At 38.4% G+C, this 23,157-nt stretch overlaps 1 protein-coding gene and 1 long non-coding RNA gene across 2 annotated transcripts in view; one reads left to right on the forward strand and one right to left on the reverse strand.

Annotated features, from left to right (window-relative positions):
- The window catches only part of LOC137187561 (receptor-type tyrosine-protein phosphatase C-like), a 104,667-nt gene that overhangs the window by 20,556 nt on the left and 60,954 nt on the right, over nucleotides 1–23,157 (forward strand). The window contains exon 4 of the mRNA XM_067596535.1: nucleotides 7,246–7,497. Within this exon, the coding sequence (XP_067452636.1) occupies nucleotides 7,494–7,497 (4 nt within the window). The 5' untranslated portion in view covers nucleotides 7,246–7,493. The remainder of the gene's footprint in view (nucleotides 1–7,245; nucleotides 7,498–23,157) is intronic.
- On the reverse strand, nucleotides 12,215–21,378 carry LOC137187557 (uncharacterized). The gene is made up of 2 exons (XR_010929235.1): nucleotides 20,916–21,378; nucleotides 12,215–13,986 (listed from the first exon to the last, which is right to left on the reverse strand). It is a non-coding gene; the product is annotated as an uncharacterized lncRNA (long non-coding RNA).

A 23,157-nucleotide genomic window follows, 5' to 3' on the forward strand; every position in this document is an offset into this window, starting at 1 on the left:
AAAGTGGCTTCTTCTCTACAAAAGACACAACTGGTCTGAAGCTGCAGGTCTGAAACTGCTGCGGTGTCTCTTGTGTGTTTCTTGTGCCTCACACAAATGTTACCACGTGTGTGTTCTTTTGTATGAAAGTATTTCTTGGCAAAGCAAGTGATGCCCTGTAGGATACGTGTACAATAAAAACACATTGTGTCTCAGATTTGTTTGAATAATTGGATGGGAGATGCAAATTACCCATTAAAAGCAGGTAAGAGCTCCAAGCACATGTCAAAAAGAAATTTGAAAGCTTTATTGCATTTAGTTAGCATACAAGGCAAATGGTGATTTTACATGAAATGTTCAGAACAACCAAACTGCCAATACAATAAATACCAATTGCCTATAGTGCCTACTAATTTTACTTTTAGGAAAACCCCTGGACTCTTCAATAACAACTTCAGAGGGCCTTTGGAAAAGTAAACTGAAAGAAATAGACACAGTAGGTCAATAGTTATCAAAGTGGGGTCCAGAGGAGAGGAGAGGGTTCCAGGGGGTCCCCGGCAAAAAATGGGAATCATTTATTTTCAAAATAATTCCATCCATAAGTAACATAATGACAGAGTATATGACTATTTTGGTCATGGGTTTCATACACTTTCTGTAATAAAACATCTAAAAGCAAAAATCTAATCAGATGGGGGTCTGTGGTCTAATTTGTGTCAGTTTAGGGGTTCTTGATGTGAAAAGGTTTGAGAACCACTGCAGTAGAGCACTGTGATTCCTTGCATGAAGACAAAGAACAATCATATAAAGGAATGGCCATACTGTATTCCTTAGCAGTGTATATGTTAAACAACCCCTTAGTGAGGAAGTAAAGAACAACCTGGAGCCTTTTCTGTACATAAACAGAAAACGTAACCATTCATTGCCGTGCTCAATGTACAAATCTATGTTCAGGAAATTCAATCTGACTTTGCACTGCATATTACATGTTTTTAATCAACAAGTTCTTCTGCTTTGCCAATAAGGGACTGGTCACCAATAGCAATATACTTGAAAGAGGAATGGTCAAGAGTAATAAGTATGGGAGTAACAAATATAACAGTTTAAGTACATACAAACTGCATTTTATAAATGCACCAGGTTGTGAATATTGCTGATTTTTGTTTGTTTCTTTGTGTGTTTTTTCTTTCTGTATTTGCGTTTGCTCTTGTGTTGTGGTTTTTGGTATGTCTTGTCTTAATTGTAGGTCTTCGTACAGTATTATGTTGTTATTGTTGAAACTTAATAAAGATAAATAAATAAATAATAATAATAATAATAAATACATTTTTGATTTTTGAGTAAACCCTAAATATATTTAGTTAAAGATTTAAAATGAATGAAACAATGATAGGTACTGGTACTGAAAAGAAGGCGACTTCGCTGTGAGAATCAGTTTTCCGCAGTTGTAAGGTAAGCAATTTATTTAAGTTTCTGTGCGATGATTGTAGTCTAGTTTTGAAAGGGGGAAACAACACATGATTTCCTGTTTATGGTTTATCATTGTGGCTGTGTGCGTGTTGCTGCAACCAGGTGCACCTAATGATCTGGGTCCCCCACCCAAACAGACATTCACACATTGTAACTCCGAGATATGGCAGGTCCCTGTAGTATCAAGATCCTGCTCCTCTGGGCTGCGATCATTGGTGTGGCTGACTGTAAGTAACTTTATTTATTATTTCAAATAAAATATAAGGTGTTGAAAGATAGGATAGATAAAGTAGTATTAGTAACAGAACACGTCTTTTGTATTCTTCTAAAGTGTAAAAGTGTCTCTAAAATTATTCATACACATTAATGCTTTTTATTTACGTGCATTTTCTTGTTCTCCCAAATCCACAGTGTGAATACATTTTTTCAACAGAGTATCTGTTTTATCATTACATATTTATAATATATTAAGCACATTTATATTGGTGTTTAGTATTTGGATTTCTCTCACTTTGTAAGAAATGCAATCGATGTAGACCTTGGTAACTGTTGAAGACTCACCAGCCTTTAATAAATGCACTGACCCATTAAATCAGAAGTCATGAGCCTGGACATTAGCCTACACTTAGACTTGGATTTTAAATCCCACATAAAGAAGGTGACCAAAGGAGCTTTCTTTCATTAAGAAATATTGTAAAGGTACGGCCGTTCCTATCCAAACAAGACGCCGAAAAACTTGTTCATGGGTTTATTTCAAGTAGATTAGACTACTGTAATGCTCTTTTGACCGGTCCTCCAAAACAATCCATTGATAAACTTCAATTAAATCAGAACTCTGCTGCCAGGCTTTTAACTACAATAAGAAAGAAAGAACATATCACCCCAGTTTATGCTAAACTGCGCTGGTTCCCAGTGTCTTTCAGGATTGATTTTAAAGGTTCTTTTACTTGTTTACAGGGCTCTTAATGGTTTGGGATCGGCCTACGTTACTAATTCTTTGTCGTTTTATAATCCTTCAGGGCTTCTTAGATTCTCTGCAGCCATTTTTTTAAAAATACAAACGATCACACAAATAAGAAAATTAACAGCCCAACTTTTTTTAACTTTGCACCAAAACTATGTAATTCCCTGCCAAAGGATATAAGAGATGCAAACTCTGTGAATTTTTTTAAATGACGATTGAAAACTTATTTACTCAACACTGCTTTTAACTAACTGTCACTCTTCTATATTTTATTCTTATCTTTTACATATTTTATTGTTCATATGATTTCCTTTGTTTTATTTCTATCGTTCATATATTCTGTTGTACTAAGCATACTTGTTCTTGCTGCCTCTTTTGTTTGCTATTCATTTGATTGATTGGTTTTCTCGCACAGTATTTACATTTCTTTGTTTTCTTGTTTCTTCACTCTATTGTAAAGCAATTTGAGCTACAGTACACCCTGTACTGTATTATTATTATTATTATTATTATTATTATTATTATTATTATTAACATTCTGTTATTAAACATTGTTAAACTTTAAAAAAAAAAAAAAATCATGAAGGAACCAAGAATTACTGCACACTGTTGATCGCTTGTTCTCACTTTATTGACAATGTATCGGCCCTCAGACCCTCATCAGGAAATGTTGATGATGGAGTTTTTCATCACAGTTTATAATCCAATGCACCTGCCCCCAAAAAAACTTTTCTTGAGTGCAAGAATTTTGTGTTACCTATAAGTTTGTTTGTTTGTTTTTTAAATCAACAGACATCAGACTAGAGCTGCAAAAGTAGCTGGGTTTATGACCATGACTGAAGTCATCTAATTAAGTTGTCGTCCCTGCTTTTTATGCCCAAACAGGTTTAATAAAACATAACAAATGCAATAATAATTTATACTTTTCTCTTTTGTAATTCCAGGTTAACAATGTTAATTAATATATTACATTTAATTGTTTTCGTGATGTTTATAATTCTACATTCTGATAACTCAATTAATCGGCTCACTTTTTGCTTTATGCTGTTTCATTGTCACAGCAACGCCAAAGCCAGTATGTACCGCAAAATGTCCCCTGTGATCGCACATACGCACATAATGTTTCTGTGCATTATATTTAGTTATATTGCTTCATTCTGTATTCATTCCAATGGAAAAAATAGAAAAAAAAACCCTACGGTATGCTTGTTTCTTTGGTGCAAACCTTATCCTCTGTCCTGTACCTCATACACCTCCACTGATATCACTGCAAAGCTACAGCAAGTTTAGATGGAAATGGATGTTTTAATAAAACAAACCCTGTTTGTGATGTGTGTATATTTATGTTATTCTGTATAGTAGTCGTATACACCCCTACATTACAAGTGTGTAAATATCTTTCTCTTTTGTTATTCCAGGTCAAATTCCATCAGGTGAGTGACTGCAACTAAATTCTCTTAATATATATCATTCAGTTGTAATTCTAGTGTTTATAATGTTTACTTCTACCATCAGCTGTGCTTTACCATGTGCCATACCTTCACCTCAGCCTCCTTTTACCTCAAGCTCACTTTTCACTGTCTCATGTCTTCATGTTCATGGTAGCACCAAAGCTATGAGGAGCCATTAGGGACATTATTCAGAATTACCATACATATATATACACTTTTCATCTCACATACACATATGAAACCAAAATCATTCACATAGTATACTGAAAACAACACACATATACAAGTGAAATGCTTTACATACACAACTGAAACACTCTCACACAAACAACTGAAAAATTATACACTTACATACACAACTGAAACACTCCATGAAAACTACTGAAAAGTTTTCACACATAATGGTAAAATGTGCTCATATACAGTTAAAATGGTCCCATACAGTATTGTGAAATCCTTTTATATAAACTATTGAGTGTTCACAGTTACTATTGAAAATATATAATTTTGTCAACGGCATTTCAGTATGTTGTGTGAGAGGATTTCAGTTAAAACAAAAGACATTTCATTTGAACCACAAGGTGGCTGAGAAAGAGAGCACATGTTGTTCATTCGTTAGTGACAATGATGTCTGCTCTACAGCCTGCAAGTAGCCTAATAGAAGCAGATAAAATGTTTTACTGATGTGTTTAAAAATATAGTCCGCAATTTGCCTTAGAATTAATTTTCTAATATGCTACTCTATCAATTTATCTACAGTACTGTGCAAAAGTTTTAGGCACCCTAGATGTTTAGATTCTTATCCATTATGCAATACCCTCAGGGAGGTGTCTGATTGATCCCAAATTTATTCATGACATGACAATGACCCCAAGCATACAGCCAGCTAGAGTCATGAAGAACTATTTTCAGCATCAAGAAAAATGATGCGTCCTGCAACAGATGGTATGGTATGACCCCCACAGAGCCCTGATCTCAACATCATGGAGTAAATCTGGGATTACATGAGGAAGCACCTGAGATGGCCTAAATAATAAATCCACAGAGGAACATTCTTTCTCCAGGATGGTTATAACAACCTACCTGCAAGTTACCATGAAAAACTGTGTTAAAGTATAACGAGGAGAACTGCTGCTGCTTTAAAGGCAAAGTTGCTCACAGCAAATATTGATTTTATTTAGGTTTCTGCTGTTTACTCAACTTTGTAAGAAGTTAATTGATAAATTAAAACAATTTATAGCAATATTTTTGCAAGCATTCTCATTTTACTTTTAGTTCCTAAAACTTTTGCACAGTACTGTATATCTTACTGCTCTTCTTCTCTTACCAGTTCGTCACACTCTCTTATGTTACAGTGGTAGAGAATTGAAGATGAAATCTGGAAACTATCATTGGACCAACACAATGTCAATATTTAATTCTGGTTGTTGATTGGTTAAGGAGGACATCCTCCCTTTTAGCGTCATTGTACTTGTCTTGGCCAATCATAGATTAGCATGAAAAAAAATGTACATTAAAAGTACATTAAATTGATGTAAGAGATCCCGCCCTAAGGAGGACAGCAGGAGCTGTTGAAGCATTTTAATCAGAATTTCAATAATGGATTTTTTCCAAAGAAGAGAGAAATAAAATGATAGTGAAATTTAGTAATGGTTTATTTCAACCAGATATTCTTTTTTATATTTTGATCTCCCTCTTGCCTCTCAAAAAACAGAGGAGAAGCAACCTCCTCTACCTCTATGGACCAGCCTCCTCTGAGATATATATAAATATATAAATATATATATATATATATATATATATATATATATATATATATATATATATATGTGTGTGTGTGTGTGTGTGTGTGTGTGTGTGTGTGTGTGTGTGTATGTATATATATGTATATATAGTTATTTGTATATGAAACATGTAATGTGCAATTTTGTTTGAAAAGAAAATGTTTGCTAAGAAGTATGAAACTCAAACTTCTCCCACCACAATCAACCTCTTGCCAAATATTATTCACGATTTAAGCCCTATATTTATGCAACTAATTTCATTCACCAGTAACATTCAGTGCCAATGCATGAAGTAGTGTGATGTTCATATAGTGCAAAGAAAAGAAATTGATCTTTTTGAATCTTAATTTATTTTGGGGGGATTTTTTTCAATTTCTTTCTGTCCTAATTTAACCACTTAATTAAACATTGACCTTCAAATTATGGGATGGTCCCAGTGATCATACAGCACATAATGTTTCTGCACATTATATTTAGTCATATTGCTTCATTCTGTATTCGTTCATGATATTGAAATATATTCATGTTTTTGCTTTCTGTCTAATTTGTCTGAATGCCTACAAAGCAAGTTATGAACAAAGTCATATTTCTGATTTCTGCACTGATGATGTGATTTGCTCTGTTCATCCTCTTTGTCAAGATATACTGTAAGAAAGAAGAAACATTACAACAATAGAATATCTCATTGCATTCTCCGTGTATGGGGACAAAAAAAATCTTGATCAGTATTCCTTATTATGTTGATGTGTTTTGAATGTTTAGTTTGGATAATTTGAATTACATGATTCAAGGATCACGGGATTTAGTTGTAATAATATCTACATGTATTTATTTTTGTTTTGGGCAAACCCTCACTCAAACAAATGTAGTGTGGAGAATTTAAACACAAAATGTATTTTTAAAAAGTTTGGATTTTAAACAGTCACATTTCAGAAGGGCTGATAATAGCAGCTTTCTCCCTCACAGGAGCAAGTAGGTTACTGATAGTGATAGTAAGGAGGCAGTTTGAACATGACATTGTCTGAAAGGTATTATTTGGTGCTTCTGAGTGCTGATTGCCAACAGTCTCTCAGGCAATCAGCACTCTAACTCAGACCTCACCTCCAATCACCCAGTCCAACACCACAGTGACTACTACCACCAAAGGTTGGAATTTTCTCATTTATATAGGATTGTAATAAGATTGTGTTGTGCATACACTCGCACTGTGGATAAAAGGGTTACAAATACTCTATAAGCTAAAGGCACATACTTTATCTTTAGTGTGCTTTGGGAGTATTTTAAATTACTTGTGTTGTGTAACTAAATGTTAATGTTTTTTGTATTTTTTATTCCTTTCTAATTTCATTTGAATGTGTCCTCCACGCCCTGCACCAGCCCCTCCCCAGTGTGAGTATCACTTTAAAAGATAATCCATCTAATGTTGTTTTAATGTTTGCATTTCTCTCTTACTTTACAATGAATATGTTGAAAGTGGAGTGTACAGAATGATGCTCTGCATACACAGGAAGATTTTCAACACCAGTATGAACAAGGTTAAAATAAATGGCAGGTGGTTCATCTTACTAACAGGTTTTACTGTGTATTGTTTGTGCAGGTTCTTACACTGTTACACCTATCAAGTTTGGCTTCCAGATCAACTTCATAAAATCTTCCCCTGGCACCTACACCGTAAATGTTAAAGAAGAAGGCCAAGTCAATGTTCAACACTTCAATCAAAGCCCACTGTATATCAGACACCTGAAGCCATGTACTGTCTACGAGCATAATGTGACATTTGACCATGCTGGCACAAAAATACTCTGTGACCACAGTGATAGTAAAACTACAGTGACGACAGAGAAAATGGGTGAGTAAAAATAATTCATACTGTTGTATTGTATTTTTCTTTTAACTTTAGAAATGAATGAAAATGGGAGAGACATTTGTGCATCACTTCTGTATTTCAGCTGAAGATGACATTAAACGTAGCAGCTGCATCCCTGGATATCTTTGTTACAAGAGTGACTGGAACATCAGCTCTGTGCAAATAAATAATATTGAAGCCGTGCAATGCCAAAGTGACAATAAAACTTTGTGTATCAAACCTGGTTATCATGACATTTGCACAAATTTGAAGACAACCTTCACTCAAGAAAAGTGTGTGAACTTTAGTCTCACTCAACACATCAGTGCTGGTATGTATAATACAGTCTACCTGTATTTTTAAATGCATGTTATGTAGACGTCCTTTCATCATGTTTTATATATGTGCTTTTTTCTCTTTTTCAGCTGAATTTTTAAATTCAAGTGAAATAAATGTGACTCCTCCCACTGAACTTCCTGCAAAAATAGACAGAAAAAATGTACTTCCAAACTGCACTGATCTCACCATTGATTACATTTGTTCTGGTAAGTGGTCAGACTGAAAGTAGAGAGACTTTGTTTGTCAGCAACATTATAAATGGATTTACATGGATAAAGATGGTGATTCAAATCTGCATTTCCATTGTTTTGTACTCATAGTGTAAAAGAGATGAAGATGTAGAGTGGAGTAATTTTTGCAGGGGTAGAAAAACATATTTTTCTAATAACTGTAGTGACATAAATTGTGTCTTCTGGTATGAGAGGAAGATGGTGGTGAGGTGTTGCTTTGTGAGCTCTGTGAATCCGTTTTGAATAGAATATTGGTTTTTGCTTTGAATGTCCAAATCTAAATTGTTTAAAACTGATCTTAAATTCTGAGGTACAGATATTAGTTGATTGAGAAATGTTGTCACCCTTCTGTCTCCCCAGATTCTTACAATAAGACCATGAATTTGTCTGAGCTGGAGCCTTTCACAAAATACACCTGTACTGGTCAGATCAAGAGAGACAATGTCACCATTAAAAACACAACTGCTATCCAGTTCAAGATTGACTGTGGTATGTTGTTGCAATGATAGCTTGTAATCTAAGATACTAAAGACCAGATTACTCAGTTCAGTGTTAAAGATGTGTGATGTGTTCTTACAGATTTTAAAATTGAAAATACATCAAGCAACTCAACCAATACCTCCATTGGGTTGAACTGGACAACAACCAGTCAGAACTGTCAAGAGGTCCTTCCCAAACTCAAGGGGCTTTCATACGACTGCAGTTGTCGTTCACAGGATCGGACACATACAAAACGTAAGTAAAATTTTAAAAATCTTTTCCATCTTAGATCAATGTACATTTTGGAGTTTTGCAGATTAACTTGCTGGTCAGTTTATATGACAAGTGAGATATACAATGAAGACATTTAAAACTTCCATTGGCCTCAAGTATATCATTTTTTCTTCTGTGCTCACATTTTAGTACATTGAGGGATAATAGGTGTAAATAAGCTGAGATGAAACGACAAGTCACACTTTGGTACAAGTTATTAATGAAAAATAAAATCAATTAAATATGATACAGAAATAACATTGAGATGAAAGAGTTTAATTACCTTTTTAGAACAACATGATGAGAAATTGTGATTACAGCTAAAATTGTTGCATTTCATATGATTTGCTGGTTATTTATTTGAAATAGTTTTTAGAAAGTGTGATATTAGTTGATTCTCTGTCTGTCAGCCATGTAGTACACAGTGTACACAAAAGTGTTACCTTGCAGGACCAGTCAGTGATCTACAGTCGCAGTGACACATTGATGATTTAGATATCTATATTCTTGTCAGTTAATGGTAACTCAACAAATGTTTCTTAACTATAGGTTCAGTCTTTTTACATCTCTTTATATGTTCCTGTTGTTATTAAATCGGACACCAAAAGCAGCCAATGAAAACTAAACTGTTACATCTACAGTTAACAAACAGAAACCAGGAGGAGCATGTAATGTTTCTGGACTGAAACCATTCACCGATTACACCTGTGAAGTCCAACCCACCTACAACAACAAGAAGGTTTCCAAACCAACTGAAGTTAAAGAGAAAACTAAGCCTGGAGGTAAGTAAACAGCAAACTGTCTTTGGAAAATATTACAGTCAACACTTATATAAAGTTATATCTAGTTCAAAAGGGCTAAAAAGGCTATTTATCATATAACGTTCATAGTTGAATATTAAGTTAAGATGACCACGAGCCAGTAAAAGTAACAGTTTTAACAACAGCACTGAAACTGTGAATATTTGGGGAGAAAACTGACATCACGTATTGAACTACAGCTACATTAAATTATGCTTAATATGGATTCTAAATGAATCATGTCAATTTTAGACATTAACTCAATACAAGATTTACTGTAATGAATTATTTAGTTATTTAAGAAAAGGATAGTAATGATAATTATAAATGCAATTTTCTTACTTTTTTATCATACTAATAATGATAATTAGGAATTATGTACTTTATATTATTACTTGTCCTGTGTTATTTTAATTAAATGGTGATAAATATTGATAATCAAACATCTCATTCCCTGATAGCAATACCAATAATAATAATGATACCAATATATAATATACTGTATACTATATAAGAAAATGTATTTTATACATCACACACACACATCCAAACCATTATAATTAACTTTATAATGTAACTCTAATCATAACTGAAAAAGGAGCCATGTACAAAACATGTATCATGAATACACAGTAATTATAGACCTCAAATTCCAACAACAAACAACAACAATGGTTATTCTCTGTGTTTTTTCACAGTGACTCAGTGAGCAAAAATCTAAAAGCTTTAGTTAGTCCTGAGCTGTTTATAAATGAAGCACAGGTGCTGTGGTGTACAATAGTAATTATAAACTTATTTTAGTGTTAAATTATAATCAAATGATTGATTAAAAAAAAACTCAAAGTAAAATATAAAAATCATGCATTTGCCAAATAGTAATATGTTCCCTTGTATTGTCTTTCCATAGACAATATTTAATTAATTCAATTAATTTAAATGAAGTTGTTGTGGATTTTCGGCAACGGCAGCTAAATGTCTTTTCTTTTCCTTTCTTTTCTGGCTTTTTACCTGTTTGAATGACAAATTAGCTTTCTTTTCTTTTTCTGCAGCTTTCCTAGCTTTTTCTTCGTCGGCTCTATCTTTCTTTTCCTGTTTAACTCTTTCCCTTTCTCTAGCAGCCTGACTGTCTCTTTCCCTTTCTCTAGCTGCTATCTGCTCTTCTCTATTTTCTACTTCAGTCTGTAGTCTTTGTCCCTCAACAGCTGCGGCTAGTAAGAGAAACTCATCGTCAGTCTTTGCTTGTTGTGAAATGGTTTGATCAGTCATGTTAGCAGCTGAAAAGGGGTTTGAAGGTGAAAGTTGTGGAAAAATTGAAATCATTGTTTTGTTTGTGTGTGACTCTTGCAAAGGCACTCCAGCTTTGGATACAATGGTCAACAAAGTTTGTGGAGAGGGAGCATCAGTTTGCCGTTTTGCCCAACCGTATATGATAGCTTTGGAAATGGCCTTCACATTCTCACCATGCCTCTGTTTAATTTTCATCATTTCTGTAGCTCTGGTTTGCAACTCTGCTTCCAACATAGGCAAGTGACATGCTGTCACACATTTAACACAGTTCTCCACTGCTGCTCTGAACTCATCAGAAAAACGATCAACTCTTTTTTTATCCAGACTCACTCCACACCTCTGACGAGCAACAGTTAACCACACATTTACACAATCTTTCATATACGCACTATCCCAAGATGGATTTCCAAAATCTGGGTTAACATTGTACTCAGCAATCTGAAGCTTATCTCTATCAAACGCTCCTTCGTATGGCCATTCGCCATCTGTCCACTGATTCAAAATGGAAACACAAAAGTCCATCCTTTCAATCTACCAACAACTCCCGCCGGAGATTGTGGAGAAAACATCGCTCTATATTGTGCATCTGTGAGTGTGTGGGGGTTTGCTTCGGGAAGCTTATCAATGGCAGATTGACCTTTTACTTCTGAATTGGTGCGTTTGTTTCCTACTGAAACAGATTTGTTCTTTCTCTTGTGTTTTGGTGAATGAATTAATTTTGTAGTAGATTGTGTTCTACTCACTGCTTTAGACGTGTTGTTGCCCATTTTAACACATTTACATTAAAAACATCACACAAACAAACACATCAAACACAAAACAGACACATCAAAACTTTCCCAGCATCACCGAAGTTCTTTTTTTTTTTTTTTTTTTTTTTTTTTTTTTTTTTATTTTACACCTCTCTTCCTGGTGCAATAGCAGTGATCTGAAGCCAAACCGACGAAGCAACTCTTCGTCTTGTGTACACTGTTTATTGTTTGAAAAAATTTTTACCGGCGCCCGACTCTAGGACTTAGAATCCCAAGTCTGAAAACATTTCTCACAGGACACAGAGTGGATGATCCCCGATCTTGGCTTAAACGAAATAGGCCAAATCCTACCCCGAAAACGTCTTTTCTATAGTTTAAACCTCAGGTGGGTCCCCCTGTGCCGGACGTAGCCCGAAGCTAGCCCAGAAATCCCAGCCACTTTTGTGGCACTGCAGGAGTTAAGACTCACTCAACTCTGCCTTTTTTTTACCTCTTCACAACCACATGCTTTGCACCTGCTTATCACTGCACAGTTTCAACACATTTTCATGTGTTTAGATTCTTTAACCATCAGCTTTTTGCTTTTTTTTTTTTTTTTTTTTTTTTCACTTTGTGACCACCTTTAAAGTGAAAGTGATGCACAGTTTCTTTGTGATTTCGTCAAACGCAGACATGGTAAGGCACAACAATAAAATAAAATTATGCACTTACCACGTCTTTGTTGTGTTGAAATCCTGTTCGTGACGCCAAATTGTTGTGGATTTTCGGAGCTGATGCACTGGCAGTTGTCAGTTTGAAGAAGAGAAGACCAAACCAAACTTCGTATGATGATTCTGGGAAAACTTTAATGAAGAACCTTGCAAGGGAGAGCGACTCAAGGGACACCTCCTGTTCGTACGGTGTCCCCAAACTCGTCTGACCCTCACAGTCCAAAACCAGCCTTTAAGCCAATCATAGAAACTAGTTCGTCAGTTCCGAATCATAAACCTATGACCTAAATCTGTATCTTTGGTTTGTCTTGTTGCGTCTGATGATGACCTGCATTCTGGCCTTGGTTCGCCTGTGAGGCTCCTGGTTTATTAAACAACATGTGTTATCTTCTGTTTGAGAGAACAGAAGAGTACAGCTTGACATTCTGTTGTCCTGGTCAGTTATGGAATATCCATAACAATCCCCTCTTATTGATCAAAAGATCAATACAAATTACCAATTTATGACTGGACTGGTGGACTGTAAGGGCACAAACAGAGTAGAAACAACATCCGCACAACAGATAACAATTCTCACACAAAAGTAATACAAGAATCAACAATTGCATTGAACAAAATCAAAAGTAAAATCATCAAAACACATAATCATTTAAACACATAATGCAATAACAATAAAAGCAAACAATCAGTAAATTAGATAAAAAAAACCCCTCTTATGTACCCCTTTAAAACAACTGTCATGTGACCCATGAGTTCTGTCTTCCAACCACCAGGGGCAGTAGTGAGGCAAATCCTCAAAGAAGATCTCCTAGAACACCAAAGCGTTAAAGGAGGTCATTGACAGAGGTCACCAGTCACATGCGCAAACAACCTAAGACAAGACACTTCCTGCCTCTTACTAGATGAAATCCTAGCAACTTAAAGGGGAGTCATACAAACATTTGATTACATCATAACAATAAAACAAATCAATCACAAAGTGAAGTCTTCAACCCATGCACTTTGCGTACAGTAGAGGGCCATCACCATGGAGAGGTTACTAGCACATACGATGCATGGTGATGTGGAATCCATCCTCCTGGAGTGATCCTAGATTTTGAGTTTCCTCCTCCTCATCTGAAATGATCCTTCGTCGACGTGGATGAACTCTGCTTCGTCTCAAACAGTGTTTTATCATATGTAGACCACCGCCATCTACCTCGAGAAAAAGTAAAGTGTTGTAGAGTCCCAATGGGCTCATTGATTTGTCCGTATGTCCAAGATCTGGCTCTTGGTCTGCATTTTCTGGATCATTCTGCAAAGGGCGCCCCTGTCCATGGGGCACTGGGTTCATGGCACCGACTGTGTCATGAGAAGGAAAGCCTTTCCGCTCTCCTTCGCCTGGAATCAGAGAGACTCCTGTCTCTCTCTCATTTGGACCGACTTGACCTGTCCCCTGCCCGAACCTACTAAACAGGAGAGAAAAAAGGAGTAACCATCCGGTTACCTGCCAGGGCTCTGCTCTCCTCCGCCAGTGGTTGGGGGGGCCAGTCTGCACCTTGTGGCGTGGATCCATTCTGCTCTGCCTTCGACCTTCAGGGCCGTCCTAGTAGTCAGCAGCACCTGGTATGGACCTTTCCACCTAGGAGACAAAGACACTTTTTCCAGAGATTTGATTAATACCAGGTCACCTTCTCGAAAGGAATGAATTGGTTCTTCCGATGGTTTGGGGAGTCTGTCAGCCACCTGTAAATGATACTTTCTCAAAATCTCTGTTAGTCTTTTCACATACTCAGTCATGAACTCATCCGTCCAAAGCAGAGTAGCTTTGTGTGGTGTCAGTGGGGGACTTGTCCCTGTGGACATTGGTCTTCCCATCAGCACCTCGTGAGGACTCAGTCCTGTAGTTGCACTTGGTGCACTCCGAATGGAGTACAGCACAATCGGCAGTGCATCAGGCCATTTCAGGCCTGTGGCTAGGACTGTTTTGGTCAATCTGTCTTTGATAGTTGCATTCATTCTCTCAACTTGACCTGAACTCTGTGGATGATAAGGAACATGTAACTGCCACTTAAATCCTAAGATTTCTGACAGTCCCTGAGTGATTTTTGACACAAAAGCTGGACCTCTGTCGCTATCTATTCCCTGCGGCACTCCGTACCTAGGGATTACCTCTTTTAGCAGACACTTTACAACTGTTCTTGCATCTTCTTTTTTTCGTTGCAAAAGCTTCTACCCACTTCGAGAACCTGTCGGTTATGACTAGCAAGTATTTGAAGCCTTGTGAGCTTGGCATATGTACAAAATCTATTTGCATATTTACAAAAGGACCTGATGGGGGTTCTAAGTGGTCATGTTTCACTGTGCTATTCTTTTTTCTGGTCTGTTGACATATCATACAACTATCCACAAGTGTTTGTGAAACTTGAGTAATGCCTGGAGCAAACCACTGTGAGCGAATAACATCATTCATCACCCCTCTTCCAACATGCGCTGGACCATGCGTCACACTTGCCAGTACATGAAGGAGAGCTCGAGGGCAAACCGGTCGACCGTCAGGGTGGAGCCACAAGCCAGACTCCGCGTCAACTTTACAACCTTTACGCAACCAAAGACTTCGCTCCCTGTCATCAGCGTGATTTTGCATTGTCACGACATCATTAGCGGAAGGAACTGGAATTGGATTGGTAGGTTGTGTGGAGGCACATTGAAGTACCAAAGAGGGAGAGGAAAGTGCCGCTTGTTTGGCTGCAGTGTCAGCCATTGCATTTCCTCGTGAAACAGGATCAGTTCCATTCGTGTGAGCAGCACATTTGATGATTGCAAGCTGAGATGGGCGCAAAATAGCATCTAACAGGTCATTAACCAAAGTGTGATGCTGTAGTGGTTTTCCAGAAGATGACACAAAACCTCTCATCTTCCATAACTGGCCAAAATCATGAGCAGCGCCAAATGCATATCTTGAGTCAGTGTAAATAGTAGCCACCTTACCAGAAGCAAGAATACACGCTCTAGTTAGAGCATACAGTTCTGCTGCTTGAGCAGAGGTACCTGGAGGCAGTGCTTTTGCCTCTACTACCCCCCAATCGTTAACTATTGCATAGCCAGCTAGATGTGTGCTATCAGATGGTCTGCTAGCTGAACCATCAGTGTAAAAAATCAAATCAGAATTGGGTATTGGTGTCTGCAACAAGTCTGGCCTTGGGGATGTACACAGGTCAATAGTTGTGATGCAATCATGCTCATCATCTGTGTCAATCAATGGAAGGAGAGTAGCTGGATTCAATGGAGGTGAGCGTTTTAAAGTGATGTGTGGACTATGAAGAATGATTGCTTCATAGCCTGAACGACGTGCAGCTGTCATGTGTTGGGTAGCAGATGTGTTCAAGATGTGAAGTACTGCATGTGGAACGTGCACAACACAGTCATGAGCCAGTACAATTGGAGAAGATTTCTCAATCATGATGGCAACGGCGGCCACCGCTCTTAAGCAACCTGGCATGCCAAGAACCACAGGGGTTAGTCGAGAGGAGTAGTACGCAACTGGACGGTAATGAGACCCATGTTTTTGCACGAGAATGCCTGTAGCAAAGCCATCTCGTTCATGTACATGCAGATGGAACGGCTGATGATAGTCCGGCAGCCCCAATGCCGGAGCCAAGGTGAGAGCATGTTTCAGGTCCTGAAAAGCTTTGTTCATGTCCTCAGTCCACTGCACCTTGGGAGGAGCTGATTGCAGTGTGGCGTTTCGCAAAACAGAGTCCATAGCAGCATACTCAAAGATCCAATGTCTGCAATAATTCGCCATCCCCAAGAACGAGAGCATTTGTTTCTTGGTTGTGGGAGGAGGCATGTTAACCAGCAGTTTCAACCTCTCCGGTGACAACAGGCGCTGTCCATTTTTCAAAACATGACCCAAGTATGTCACCTCAGACCGACAAAATTGCAGTTTGGCAAGTGATGCTCTATGACCACACTCAGCTAGTCTCTGTAGGAGCAAGATGGAGTCCGTTCGACAAGCTTCCTGTGATGGTGAAGCTATCAGGAGGTCATCTGCATACTGTAGGAGAGTGGAGCCCCCTGGAAAGTGGAGGTCATCCAAGTCCCGTTTCACTGCTGCTGCGTAAACTGTAGGACTCTCGACAAAACCCTGAGGCAAACGCTGCCAGGTGTACTGTTTTCCTTTGAATGTGAATGCAAACAGATACTGGCTATCTGGATGCAACGGGATTGAGAAAAAAGCTGAACTCAAATCAATGACTGTGTAGTGTGTTGAGTTGGATGGTAGTGAAGCTAAAATCGAATTTGTGTCTGGCACAATTGGAGCTGTTGGCACTACAATGCTATTAATAGCTTGCAAATCTTGTACAAAACGCCATTCATCTGGGCGGTTTGCTTTTGGAATGGGTAAAATGGGTGTGTTACATGGGCTTGTTGTTTGAACCAACACACCTTGATCCAGTAAAGACTGAATTACACCTTCAATACCAGCAATTGACTTGTGTGGCAAATTGTATTGCCTGACCATTGGTAGTTTAGCACCAGGTTTGAGTGTGACTTCGTGAGGTGGAGCCGAATTCACAAAACCCACATGGTTTTTATGTTTAGCCCATAAAATAGATGGAACCTCTGAAAGCTCTGATGGAGGCCCATACTGTGTGGGGAGGGGTGGTTGTTGCAAAACAAACCTACTCTGAGGTAGCTGGATGTGCTCAGTTAAAGATAACATGTACAGCTCAAGGCCCAAGTGTGTTATTGTTTGAGTTTGAGGAGTCTGCGCAGCTCCTCTCAATGCCTGGCACTGTGCCACCATGCTTTCAAGCTGTTGTGGGTCACAGCCAGGAGAGACAGCTACAGTGATGTATGGAAATGAATCTTTATCATTAACCAATTTGCGCTGTGCGTCAGATAACCGAATTGGAATTGCACATCCCTGTGGACCAACAAACAAACATTGTTCACACTCCAACCCCTCTTGTGTATTCAAAAACACATCAGCTAATTGTTTGTACACCTCTGGGGGGTTAAATGCTGCTGTACAGTGACACTGTAGTACAGGCCTCATGGCAGACATCTGTGTTGCACATGCTGGTGAAATTTGAGCAATTTTTTGAATGCTAGATACTGTGAAACTGGAAGCCATGTTAAAATCAGTCAATGACCAACAATACAAACAATCAGCAATAGTTTTCAAAAACTGAAGTGCATGAGCAGCCTTCACATCAGGTAGGCTTAAAAACAATCCATCAGGTGTGCATTGAATGGTGGCATGTAGCTTGCAAAGTAAATCTCGTCCCATGAGATTAATTGGACTTTTCTCAGAAATCAGGAAAGAATGTTGCACATCTGAACCTTCAACAGTTATTTTAGCTCTCTGTGATAGTGGCTCAACAACAGGAACGCCGGAAACACCCACGGTGGTGACAAAATTAGGTGTTGGTGTACATACATGCTCATCAGCTTTAACAGTGGAAATTGTGGCCCCACTATCTACCATAATGTCAACTCTACTACCATTTACTTCAACAGGCATTATTGGATCTTCTGAAGGATCTTTTGAAAGTCGAATTACAGCTGCTTGAATGGGAAATGTTTTTTCTGATCCTGCCCCTCTATGGCCTCCCTATGCTTGATTGTAATATTGTCCATGATTCACATTATCAACATGTGGAGGAGGTGGTAGTGGTTGTTGTTGTTGTTGTGGTAAAGCAAGGGGGGCTGTTTGTTGGAAATTCCTTGTTTGGTGATCCTGGAATGGGTAATTTTGCTTGTTCTGACGACGACCACTTCTACACTCATTAGCCCAATGTCCCGCTTTCCCACATTTGTGACACTTTCCCGGTTTTCGCTTGTTATTGTTTTTGAAATGCTGTTGTCCACCCCCCTGTCGCGCATGCTGTAACATTTGTTTTGGGAAGGAGGCAGATTTGTCTTCAGCAAAAACTTCACACCTATCTAGCGCCATCATTTTGTTTACCGTTGCTTTCCAGTCTTTGGTTTGCCAATCGGTGACAGACAATTTGTATGCAGCTGCAACATTTGGTTTTAGATTTTGCACAAAGGTTGTAACAACAAAATATTCATTTCCTTCTCGTCCTATTCCTGCATTGCTATCCCAAGTACGTGTAAATCTGTTAACAAACTCAGGTACAGTTTCATATGCATCTTGGACACAGTGAATTACTTTATTAAAGTCAGTGCGCTGTCGTGCACATTTTCTTATTGCTGTTTTTGCTTCTTCATTTAACCAGTCAATCATGGTTCTATGAGGAGGCCACTGGCCATCCTCTGTCCGAGCAGGGAAAAGAAATTCACCTTTGCACAAATCCCACTCCGTTCTGTATGAGCCAGCAAGTAATTGTTCAACATCAGGTATCAGACAGTTATACACAGAGCATACATATCTTAACCATCCCCAGTATTCATCTGGGTTTGTGGTCGGATTGGGGGCATTTTGTGTCATTCCAACTATCTCAGCAGGAGTCCATGGTTTGCAGACAGCTGTGTTGCCAACCATGATTTTTGGAGCATTTATTGAGGTGGATGTAATGTTTAGAGGGGGCTCTAAAATGTTAGTTTTCGATCTTGTATGTCTTTCCAGATGTGAATGTGTCATTCTAGTTGTACCTCGTCTCTGTGTCATCTTTGGCCTGACTGCAGGTTCTGTGTCGTCACTATGGTCTGTGTCAGACTCCTCCCCCTTACCTCTGGCTCCTTGTAACTCAAGTTCTACCTCACTTTCTCCTGAGCTGTCCTGAGTGTCTATCTCTGTTTCTTCAGCAACGGCAGCTAAATGTCTTTTCTTTTCCTTTCTTTTCTGGCTTTTTACCTGTTTGAATGACAAATTAGCTTTCTTTTCTTTTTCTGCAGCTTTCCTAGCTTTTTCTTCGTCGGCTCTATCTTTCTTTTCCTGTTTAACTCTTTCCCTTTCTCTAGCAGCCTGACTGTCTCTTTCCCTTTCTCTAGCTGCTATCTGCTCTTCTCTATTTTCTACTTCAGTCTGTAGTCTTTGTCCCTCAACAGCTGCGGCTAGTAAGAGAAACTCATCGTCAGTCTTTGCTTGTTGTGAAATGGTTTGATCAGTCATGTTAGCAGCTGAAAAGGGGTTTGAAGGTGAAAGTTGTGGAAAAATTGAAATCATTGTTTTGTTTGTGTGTGACTCTTGCAAAGGCACTCCAGCTTTGGATACAATGGTCAACAAAGTTTGTGGAGAGGGAGCATCAGTTTGCCGTTTTGCCCAACCGTATATGATAGCTTTGGAAATGGCCTTCACATTCTCACCATGCCTCTGTTTAATTTTCATCATTTCTGTAGCTCTGGTTTGCAACTCTGCTTCCAACATAGGCAAGTGACATGCTGTCACACATTTAACACAGTTCTCCACTGCTGCTCTGAACTCATCAGAAAAACGATCAACTCTTTTTTTATCCAGACTCACTCCACACCTCTGACGAGCAACAGTTAACCACACATTTACACAATCTTTCATATACGCACTATCCCAAGATGGATTTCCAAAATCTGGGTTAACATTGTACTCAGCAATCTGAAGCTTATCTCTATCAAACGCTCCTTCGTATGGCCATTCGCCATCTGTCCACTGATTCAAAATGGAAACACAAAAGTCCATCCTTTCAATCTACCAACAACTCCCGCCGGAGATTGTGGAGAAAACATCGCTCTATATTGTGCATCTGTGAGTGTGTGGGGGTTTGCTTCGGGAAGCTTATCAATGGCAGATTGACCTTTTACTTCTGAATTGGTGCGTTTGTTTCCTACTGAAACAGATTTGTTCTTTCTCTTGTGTTTTGGTGAATGAATTAATTTTGTAGTAGATTGTGTTCTACTCACTGCTTTAGACGTGTTGTTGCCCATTTTAACACATTTACATTAAAAACATCACACAAACAAACACATCAAACACAAAACAGACACATCAAAACTTTCCCAGCATCACCGAAGTTCTTTTTTTTTTTTTTTTTTTTTTTTTTTTTTTTTTTATTTTACACCTCTCTTCCTGGTGCAATAGCAGTGATCTGAAGCCAAACCGACGAAGCAACTCTTCGTCTTGTGTACACTGTTTATTGTTTGAAAAAATTTTTACCGGCGCCCGACTCTAGGACTTAGAATCCCAAGTCTGAAAACATTTCTCACAGGACACAGAGTGGATGATCCCCGATCTTGGCTTAAACGAAATAGGCCAAATCCTACCCCGAAAACGTCTTTTCTATAGTTTAAACCTCAGGTGGGTCCCCCTGTGCCGGACGTAGCCCGAAGCTAGCCCAGAAATCCCAGCCACTTTTGTGGCACTGCAGGAGTTAAGACTCACTCAACTCTGCCTTTTTTTTACCTCTTCACAACCACATGCTTTGCACCTGCTTATCACTGCACAGTTTCAACACATTTTCATGTGTTTAGATTCTTTAACCATCAGCTTTTTGCTTTTTTTTTTTTTTTTTTTTTTTTCACTTTGTGACCACCTTTAAAGTGAAAGTGATGCACAGTTTCTTTGTGATTTCGTCAAACGCAGACATGGTAAGGCACAACAATAAAATAAAATTATGCACTTACCACGTCTTTGTTGTGTTGAAATCCTGTTCGTGACGCCAAATTGTTGTGGATTTTCGGAGCTGATGCACTGGCAGTTGTCAGTTTGAAGAAGAGAAGACCAAACCAAACTTCGTATGATGATTCTGGGAAAACTTTAATGAAGAACCTTGCAAGGGAGAGCGACTCAAGGGACACCTCCTGTTCGTACGGTGTCCCCAAACTCGTCTGACCCTCACAGTCCAAAACCAGCCTTTAAGCCAATCATAGAAACTAGTTCGTCAGTTCCGAATCATAAACCTATGACCTAAATCTGTATCTTTGGTTTGTCTTGTTGCGTCTGATGATGACCTGCATTCTGGCCTTGGTTCGCCTGTGAGGCTCCTGGTTTATTAAACAACATGTGTTATCTTCTGTTTGAGAGAACAGAAGAGTACAGCTTGACATTCTGTTGTCCTGGTCAGTTATGGAATATCCATAACAGAAGTAATCAATAAATTTCAAAATGGAGCCAAAAACTTAACTTAAAGGCTTTTAAAATGTACTTATTATTCCATTTACTTATGTGTGGATGACACTGCACAGGTAGTTCTGGATATAATATGTTAAATCCAGGTGATCTAAGTACCACTGAGCCTTACAGTTGTACCAACTACTAACAGGCCACAACATATATTGAATACCTTTGTTTGCCAACGAATAAGAAAGGATGCAGGCCTTACCTTGCTTCCTGCAGCATCAACTCTTTGGACTGGGTGTTTGGAGTCGGGCCTGGTGTCCTCCAACTGTGCCCTGAGCTCAGCATTGGCTTCATGGATAACCCAAAATATGTAAATGATGAGGGCTGTCATTCACTGTATATCATGGTTTCAACAATAGAGTTCCTTCCTATCAGCAGCACGCTAACCTTCATGTGTTTATTTCTCCTTCCTCCTCCTCTCTCTGTCTTCTCTACTTTTCCTCCGTTTTTGGCTTCTGCCCTTTGAAAGGCTCATATTAAGACTCACCTTCTTCACGTTCGACAACCAGTCAGTAGGATAAATGACAACCTGTGATGGTGACAGTCTGACAACCCCACTGAGTTTCAGGCACTCTGATTAGCCAGACTCCTAACACAGCTCCGGCCAACGCATAACAGCTGTGTGGGATAAATGGAATAACAAAAAGTAAAATTTTGAAAGCTGTTTTAAAATAATTTCGCAATTCCATTTCAAAATTCAGTTATTAATTAATCGTTTAAAGGAAATACTGATGCCCAAGACAATCAACACAGTAACACTAATGAGCTTAATCAAATTAAACTGCTGGTATTTTAAACTCAACAATCACTTAAACTGTGAATAAGCATAAAGTGTTGCATCTAAAGGAAAATATGTTGTTGTTTTTTTCACTCTCTTACAGTACCAGACGATTTTTTCAGGTTTAACATACGTGTTCCAGAGCATAATAGGATTGAAGTAATCTGTGGTGTGAAATTCTTCCATGGGCCTAAGAAGCTATACAATGCAACTCTTAGTTATAATGGTGTCATTCAGAAGACGCCATCAAAAACGAGCTGTAACTTTACATTCAAAGATCTAAGCTACTCTACGACCTACAAAGTGGAGGTTTGTATAATCCTACTTTTCATTTAACAGTGTTGTTCAGTTTATTCCTCATACTTATATGAGTTCCATAATTCCTAAGTTAAAGGGATGCTCTGTCTTTTCAGGTGGTTGCTTTCAACGGACACCTTTACAGTAAAACCAAGACAAGATCTGTTCGCACTTCCTGTATGTATGGTCTTAATTAATGCCATAAATTGCTCAGATAAAACATTTAATTCAGACTAACCATACATGTCAATTTCTGCACATTTTAATCTTTGATATAAATGCCACCCCTTTGATTTTTTTATTTTTTTTTGTCATAACCATCATTTTGCAGACAATGACAGAACTTCCATTGGCTTTCTGGTCTTCCCCATCATCCTCAAATCTGTGGCTGTGCTTTGGGTCGTCTACAAGATCGACATGATGAAGCACAGAAATTCCCAGTAAGGATCATTTTGCATCTTATCTCCTGCATCAGTTTGACTGTAACGTTGCCTCTGGCCAGTTTTACAGTTGTAATGAGTTTTAATTTCCTGTAGAGGAGAGTTATTGTTGTTCCAGCTGAACTCAATTCTTTAATCACGTTGATAAAGAAAGAGGTGAAAAATGACATATATGGTTTACCCATTCTGTATGTAGCAACATGAATATGCACTATATACAGCAGGATACAA

The sequence above is a fragment of the Thunnus thynnus genome, chromosome 8 (assembly GCF_963924715.1).
Source record: "Thunnus thynnus chromosome 8, fThuThy2.1, whole genome shotgun sequence".
Classification (NCBI taxonomy): Eukaryota; Metazoa; Chordata; class Actinopteri; order Scombriformes; family Scombridae; genus Thunnus; species Thunnus thynnus.